Raw genomic sequence first — 8,791 nt, 5'->3', positions numbered from 1 at the left:
GAATACCATTCACACGTTTCTTGTAAATATTACTCTTCGCTGCTGTGCCCTTTCAGCAACAGCGCGTCTGCGAGCGGTAGAAGCTTCAACGGTTTTTGTAGCTCTTTGGGACGTCATGTAAGTCCCCTGCTGAAGACGCTGAGCATGAGACTGTTCGGGTGTTACGAAAACCCGTTAAGATACCAGAAATTCAGCGATCTGTTGACGTCAAACTTGAGACTATTCGGTTGGGGTGATTGATACGATTGCCACTTTTAGACAAGACCGCCCGTACATCATCATCATCAAAATGCTTATTTTTTAAAGGGAATTTTGATTTCTCATGACGATAACGTAATATATTAGGTCCTTACATATGAAATTGGCGTTTTGTCGTACTGGCCACTTTGACCTCAAATATCTCCTCTTTGGTTAGGAATTTCAAATTCAAATTTGTACAGCTATTTACTCATGTATTTGTGCTTCGATGTCCGTCATTCATTTGTTTTTTTTTCTTCTGTTTGCGTCACTCATTTTACAAAATGGAAAACTTAAAGTATCGCATTATTTACGAGTTCGAGTTCCGCCGTGGCACTAGTGCTGCGGAAACGACTCGAAGGGTGAATGATGTGTATGGCGGTCATGTTGCAAAAGAAAACACAGTTCGTTTTTGGTTCCAACGTTTTCGTTCTGGAAATTTCGACCTGCAGAACAAGCCCCGTGGACGGCCTGAGACCCAAGTTGATAATGAAGTATTGAAGGCTATTGTGGAAGCGGATCCATCGCAAACCACGTCCGAGTTAGCTGCAGGCTGCGGTGTTATTGATAAAACTGTTTTAATTCACTTGAAGCAAATTGGGAAGATTAAAAAGCTTGAAAGGTACCACACAAATTGACTGAAGCAAACCGGCAAACGCGCGTCGACTGCGTTACATTACTGAACCGGCACAATAATGAATATTTTAAACCGAATCAAAACCTGTGATGAAAAATGGATTCTTTACGATAATCGGAAGCGCTCAGCGCAAATCCTGCCCCAAGCGAAAATTAACTTCCAGAAAAGTTACTTGTAAGCGTTTGGTGGACTAGTGCCGGTATTGTTCATTGCAGTTTTCTCAAATCTGGCCAGACTATTACGGCTGATGTCTATTGTCAGCAATCGCAAACCATGATGGAAAAGCTAGCGGCTAAACAACCTAGGCTGGTCAATCGCTCCACGCTACTGCTACTTCACGACAACGCTAGACCACACACTGCACAACAGATGGCTACCATATTAGAAGAGCTTCAATTGGAATGTCTAAGACATCCTCCGTACTCTCCGGACCTTGCTTATAGCTTGCAGATTACCATTTTTTCGAAATTTGGACAACTTCTTGCAAGGGAAAAAATTTAACTCTGATGGGGCAGTCCAAATCGCCTTCACAGATTTTATTGATTCCCGTCCGACTGAGACGTACGTTTTTTTTAGTAAAAGGATCAATGAACTACCTATGAGATGGCAAAAGTGCATAGATAACAATGGTTCATACTTTGATTAATTAAATATATTATATTTAAAAATATTCGACTTTTTGTTCCTCCCATACAAAACGCCATTTTCATATGTAAGGACCTAACATATATATATATATATATATATATATATATTCAATAAAGTGTAAAAAAACAAAAACGACATACAATAGCATACACACTGTGTTAAAATAAAACATTTAAAGTGTAATATGTAATAATTTAAGTATATTATTAATTTTCAATATATTTAGGATTCATGTCTCATCTGAAGAATGTAATTCTGTGAATAAAACCATATCGTATATATCTTATTTAAAACGTGATAACTTGAACACAGGCTTTAACGATCTGCGATTAACAGGTTTCATGTTACGGTACATCGGGTCAAGCACCGCAGGACCCTGACATTAACCACTTAGTCTAGGTGAAAATGTATAATATTTACAAGAATCCCTTTATACATGTCTAGAACTGACTAGGCGTGCTGTTTGGTGTGAAAATATGTCTCCTAAATTTAGGATAAAATATCTATGAAAACAGCGGTCGATGCAGCATTTTTGCGATTACTAAATTTTTTTCAAGTATGGTTTAAAAGGTTCTCGTATTGTCAATTTTAAATATGATAGCGAAACCTTTCTCCTAAATCCTCAAATATAAAAAAGGGTTTTAGGAAGTATACAGATATTTAACAAAACAATATGTACGAAGTATTATTAATTATAAATAATTGCAAGAGAACGGCTCTATTAGGATAACTCAGTACAGCTGCATTAACCCTTGATCTATTAATACTGCACTTGAAGTACACTTGAGTTGGTAAGTGATTTAGGTACATAAATATTTTAAAGGACTACTTATTGACCCTTTCTACTCATGAACCCTTTTACTCGGTTACTTTATTTATCAATACTGCAATACATTCTTTATCAATACATCTTTTATCATATAATCTATAATATGTTAAAGGATGACAAAATTTTACTAACACCTGTTTAGGTCGAAGTACGTTTATAAATGTCACAACTAACCGAAAAAATGTTTCAATTCAAATTAAATGCCTACCTCTATATTTGATACAGTTTATTTTCGATAAACAAGTTGTGGCTACTATTTTAAAAGTATACTTTTCTCGTAACTGTACTGGTATAGCAAGTTCTAACGAAGTCTTAAGCAGCATTTTTCAATATTTACATTTGATTCTCATCCGTGAAACGGTTCAGACATTTGTTTGAATTTATTAAATTGTGAAAATGAATGGTCTAATTACTATTTTGACCATATCTACATTACTGTCTGCTTGTAATGGTAAGTTTTTTTAAACAATATATATTGAATGGTCTGCATTAAATATTGTTAGTTATTTAATATTGAATCATACAATTATATATTTATCTATTATATAACAGATATCTATTTATAATTTAAATAATCAGGAGCTCGGCCCAGTAACTATGAAATTAGCAGAAACCAAATAGGCACAGCCAAAAACGGTAACTATTATAACGTGAATACACGTTTAATTATTATTAATAACCTTCTTTCATTATTATCAGATCAGATGGAATAGATGAAATCATAAACATTACATGCATCATTAATTGACTCCAAATTTATTTATATCAATCGAGTTGTTATTTAAATATTCCCCAAAATTTCGCTTCATGTTCATATTACCATCCTAGGTATTGGGCATAATATCTATGCATATTCATACTACTTACATACCGCTTTTAATAAAACATATATTTTTCAAATAAATTTGTGAAAAACCTTTTTACAAATTTATACGTTATATGTACTTATGTTGTATGTTCTTTACTTATTTTCAAATAATAACCTATCTTCAGTATTGTCAGGCGCAGTAGGTAAGCTGGTTTTTGGGATTCCGAGGTTGCCATATTACCCTTCACCATCACAGTCGAGACTAACCATCATTATCATCGTTAACCCATCATCTCATTACCAGGTTTCGGACTAAATGACATATGGAACTATTTGATAGGAGTTGGCTACGGTCAATATGGGCAGTACCCCGGACAATATCCAACTGGACCGGGGCAATATCCGGGTAACCAGTATCCGGGACAATTTCCGGGTAACCAGTATCCAGGGCAATATCCGGGCAACCAATACCCAGGTCAATATCCTGGCAACCACTATCCGGGTCAAGATGGCCCGCCAGGTGCCCATCCTGGGTGCCCGTTATGTGACTCGTCAGTCTACAGTTACTGCTCTCATAAACAAACCCATGACTCTTGCTGTTGCGAAAATCAAGCATGTGAGTTTTTCAACATCACTCATTACGCCTTTACCTTTACATGTCTGTTACTTTGCAGAAGTACTTTGGTACCAATTTAATATTTAATTCAATAATTTAACTGGCACAATACTAACCCAATGAACATATGATTGTCTGTTTTAATCAATAAATTATTTTATAAGTCCATGATATGAATCTATCACTGTAAAGGATATATGAGTTGAACTTTTATAACATTTTAAGATTTACCATTCTCCTGCCGTAAAACGAACTGCAATTTCCTTCACGCCAACTCTTGTCAAGAATACCATCTCATCACCAACTGCTGCTGTGTCGATCTTCAGAAAAGTGCTGTGGCACCAGTTGTTCCTGTAGCTGCTGTACCAGTAGTGGTTTAAGAAGATTCATATATCAAAGCAATTTGACTGAATATTGGGCTGTTCTTAACAATCTAAAATGGCAATTTGATGCTACATATTATTTACAATTATTAATGTACCTATCTACAAAAAAAGATAAGTGATTAACCACACTTAACTTAATCAAATAGACATCAATCCTTGCAGAAACAGAAGATAGATATAAATATAGAATTCTTAATTTAACATAAGCTTTGAAATAAATCAACTGATTACTCATGTGATTAAAATATAGATGTGTTAAAAGAAATTTTCTACCTATGAACATAATTGTATGGAAAGTGTTGGAAGTACAGAAATAAAACAAATATTTACCGCATATTATTTTACTCATCTTACCCATTCATTCTACACACTGAGTACAGATAAACATTCGGAACACTTAATAAAAATTACAAACAAAATATATAAGATTTTCTTTAAATTGTTTAGCTTGAAGATCATTCAATATTCTTCACTGTTATATTAAATCCTGCCTGTAAACCCATTAAATTCTTGCTACAATTTTAATATACAAACAAATATACTTGCATTTTGATCAAGACAATACTGAACAAAGGCTGTTTAACTCTGCACATCTCTTGCTTAAAACATGAATTTTAAACTCAAACTTAATGTTTAAGAACTTAAAAAATTGTCATCACAGAAATTGTATTTTGAAATCTTAACATGAGAATATAAAACTAATACGACTTACAGCTACCTTAAATAAAGTGACATACCTAATTTTAAACTTATGTTTGCCTCTCCGTGGAAAAATATTAGTAAAGAGTAGAACAGATATATGACTAAAAAACTACAAATCAAAATTTTACTTTGAAACATCCCAATTACACTTTAGAAATAATGATCATTCATATTAATAAAGAAAAATATCGATAAAAGAATAAATGATTCCTCAGGTCACTTAAAGCTGTTAAAAGTAAACTAGTACAAAAACTGCCAGAGTTAAAAAGAAAACAAATTGACGATAACACGACGAAATGGAAAGTTGCAAAACATAAGTGAGTACCACAAGGAAATGTGTAGGTATCAACGCATCCGGTAGTGATTCTTTTCTTGCACCTGGCAAAGCTCGCCCTTGAATGAAATTTCAAGTTCGAAGTCGAGGTCTCGGTTGTTCCTCGCATTTTGACGCATACCAAAAGTGCCTACTATTTCTTCACCCTTTTTCACCTGAAATGTAAATAATATATCTCTTGAGATTATTTATACATTTTAATAAATAGAAGCTTTTTCAGTGTTAATATTTGTTATTTATTTATTTAATCTATTTATTTTTAACAAAATACAGAATTTATGTAACGGTGGCTGTGTGCCAGTTGGGCCACAATTTCTCCAGCCCCAACATTCATTACAATACTATTATCATACTTAAAAACAAAATTAACTACATGAATTGATAATTAGTCATCTCTATCACTTTAAATTTGACATAAAATATTAAAAAAAATAGATGTGGCATGATAAATGGTTAGACGCCGTGCCAAGTGTCGAGGTACAGGTGTCTTTATCTTTGTACAAGTAGAAAAGTATAATTTAAAAGAAGTTTTTTACTTTGATCAATGTAGAAGTTTTTAAGATAATATTTGACATTTTTTTCAGTTTTTCGTGTAATTATTTTGGTAAAGAGTCAATTAAACAGTTTTATACATTTATTGTAAAATATTTTTTTTTGTTTAGTAGTTTCAATTTTTTTGTGTATGTGTACAATTCTACACAGCGCAAATAACTTGCGATAGTCTGTTTTGATATTTTAGGTTAGTCATAGTCCTATTTCTTATAAATTCTTGGTTGTATGGCGATTATATAGACAAGATTGGTTTTACCGGTTATTCCATAGCTGGATAAACCGTAAGATATAATACATTCCTCCAACGCTTTATACAGAAGTAGATGTATTTTAAACAGTGTTTAAAACACATCTACTTCTTCTACTACATTTACTACATTTCTTCTAGTACATTTAACAATTTTGCTAGAATTTCTCTTAGGTTGGCACAAACTATGTTGATGTACAATTTTTTTTGCACCAATTTTGTGTAACAGTTTACAGAACTGTTTGTATTGGAGTACAAGCACATGTGATTGTAGGATATCAGTTACGCAAGTGCTACAAAGTTACAAAAACTAAATTAGTAAATAAAAGTATATTGCAAAAAACATAAAATATGTCAACAAGATGACCATTTTTATACAAATTATCTAGTAGATACTCACAGTCATATATTCATCAAAGTAGAAAACGGTCTGTTTCCAGTGTGTGTAGGGTGCCTCAGGGGCAGTACTAAAGCCCAAACGTTTATGAGATTTTGTAAACTCCACATTAAAGAATGTCACCAAAGCTTGAATAAAATCATTACGACGAACCTAAAATCAAACACCAGTATAGTATACTTTTGCCCAAAATTTTCTATTACAACTTGAGACTTGACCACCAGCAAATACTTCTCTCATTTAGATGTTTATGAGGAGCGGTCTGAACAGAATCCTATAGAGAAGTTTCAGTAAAATTGTGCTGATTACTTGTCTTCCAAAAGATTACTGACATAAACGTTTTCTACTATATATAGGGACTTTTAAATGAAAGAATTAAACCAATCACAACAAAATTATTGCTCATATTAATCATATTTATTTCTCACCTGAAGATGGAACTTTGCTTCAAAGTTAAGATCTTCTTTCTTGACAACATATAAGTCTATCTCTTTCAACATACAAGAGTTTGTGACCACCTGGGAAAACAATGAATTCAAAATTAACAACAAAATTTTAAAAATAATAATATTAAGTTTAAAAATTGTTCTTCCTTCACAACCCACTGAAATTGTATGTTTTCTTTGCAGTCATATTTTTTACTAACAAATAGCGATTCATTGAATGACATATGGACTACAATAAATTAAGGAGCTACAATATTATAATTTCATTGAAATATATTATATCTAAAGTTGTTTATTGACAAACCTGTTTAGCATCAACAACATCAACAAGTGGTTCAGAAATAGCCACCTTTCTGATAGAAGACATGTCAAAGCCATAGACATCATCCCACCAGTTAATCTTTTCGTCTTTGTACTGACGGTCCTCAATACCACAAATAAATAATGTGCACCTATTAATGAACATTACAGTTGTAGTAAAGGCATTAGAAAACACATTTTATTAATTATTGATAGTATATAGAAAAAAATGGCAACACTAACCAGTCTTTCAAATTTAAATTTAGAATAAATTCATAATCACCTGTCAGGAAAGAGCATACCATCCTCCCTTAGCCATTTGTCCCGAGCGTAAAGAACTGTGTCCAGCATGCTCTCATAGAAGAGACAATAACCCATCCATTCAGAAATTATGATATCAACTTTTTCAACTGGAAGTTCCACTTCCTCCACCTAAAACAAGGGTGTAAGTTACTTAACAGATGAAAATTTGTAATAACTTCACACATTACTTAAAATTTAAATTATTCAGCTAAATATGATTTGAAGAGTCGTAGGTATTGTGTTAATGTATTGGGCCAATGTTAAAAATATGCAACATACAAAAAGAGCCCAATGTTTTACCTTTCCTTTAATAATTTCTATGACATCATCAAGTCTGTTTGCCTCAACAATTTTTCGGGCATAATCTACAATATTGGAGCACTCTATGGCAAACACTTTGGATGCGCCTGCTTTTGCTGCAAACATGGAGAGAATTCCCGTACCACATCCAATGTCAAGTACCGTCTAAAACAAAAATATTTATACCATATTAGATGTTTGATTAATGTTTATAGTGGTAGCTTATGTAGTATGATAACCTGTAAAAAAAATTGAACAGTTTTATAAGTAACAATACCACAATAATATTAATTTCTTACTTTTCCTTTGAATAGGTGCCTATTATGGTACATAGCATTTCGATAGGTAAGAGTCCGCACTTCGTCTTTCAACATTTCCTCGTGTATACCAAAATGCGCGTATGAATCAAAATAGTAGTCCCTCGATGTCATCTCTTCAGCTGTAACATTTTTGTCTGGGCCTAAAAATCATAAACTTGATTAAACCTGAAAAACTTATTCAACAAAAGAACACGTTTTAGTGATTTCAATACCCGGCTTTTTGAATTTTTAAAATTAAAACCTACCATTTTCTTGCACTGGTGTAGAGGTTGCAGATGCTCCTTCTTGTGCGACGTCCATGCTTTCCATTTTAACTTTTTTTAAACAAAGATTCAACAAAAATTAAAAATTAAAGCGTACTTTATAACCTACACGCGGTTATGCCAATTCAATGTGTCACTTTTCTTATTTCAGCAAAATTCTATTGTTCACAGAGTTTCACTGCAATACGGTTTTGACTAGTAAAATTGTATCTCACTAGTTTACTAAAGAATACTAAAAATTCAGAATGGAAGCCTCTTCGAAAAGAATAATTGAGCTCATTGAATTCAGCAAACTGCAAAATTGATTACTAAAATTTGAAATTGTTGAAGTTACAACCAAAGAGTATATAAACCACAGACTATGAAAGTAGGCTTGAGAAACGATTACTAATGCACAGAGTAAACATGCAAGTATATTGCCAGGCCTAGTCAAGCATGTAGTCTGGCTAATGAAAGAAGATAACGA

The 8,791-nt window shown here is 32.9% G+C and overlaps 2 protein-coding genes across 2 annotated transcripts; one reads left to right on the top strand and one right to left on the bottom strand.

The window, feature by feature from the left end:
* The first annotated feature begins 2,704 nt into the window (after nt 1-2,704).
* On the top strand, nt 2,705-4,487 carry LOC123716168 (calcium-binding protein P-like). Its single transcript, XM_045671775.1, has 4 exons — nt 2,705-2,802; nt 2,931-2,987; nt 3,500-3,775; nt 4,001-4,487. The coding sequence occupies exons 1-4, from the start codon at nt 2,748-2,750 to the stop codon at nt 4,153-4,155; spliced, it is 543 nt and encodes a 180-aa protein (XP_045527731.1). The 5' UTR covers nt 2,705-2,747; the 3' UTR covers nt 4,156-4,487.
* On the bottom strand, nt 4,487-8,645 carry LOC123716167 (protein arginine N-methyltransferase 1). The gene is made up of 8 exons (XM_045671774.1): nt 8,308-8,645; nt 8,042-8,202; nt 7,743-7,907; nt 7,423-7,571; nt 7,144-7,291; nt 6,822-6,911; nt 6,397-6,546; nt 4,487-5,352 (listed from the first exon to the last, which is right to left on the bottom strand). The coding sequence occupies exons 1-8, from the start codon at nt 8,369-8,371 to the stop codon at nt 5,209-5,211; spliced, it is 1,071 nt and encodes a 356-aa protein (XP_045527730.1). The 5' UTR covers nt 8,372-8,645; the 3' UTR covers nt 4,487-5,208.
* Between the last annotated feature and the right edge of the window lie 146 nt (nt 8,646-8,791).

Source organism: Pieris brassicae, chromosome 11, assembly GCF_905147105.1.
Source record: "Pieris brassicae chromosome 11, ilPieBrab1.1, whole genome shotgun sequence".
Lineage (NCBI taxonomy): Eukaryota > Metazoa > Arthropoda > Insecta > Lepidoptera > Pieridae > Pieris > Pieris brassicae.
The sequence above is the reverse complement of the archived record's forward strand: the minus strand, read 5'-3'. Positions and strand labels throughout refer to the sequence as shown.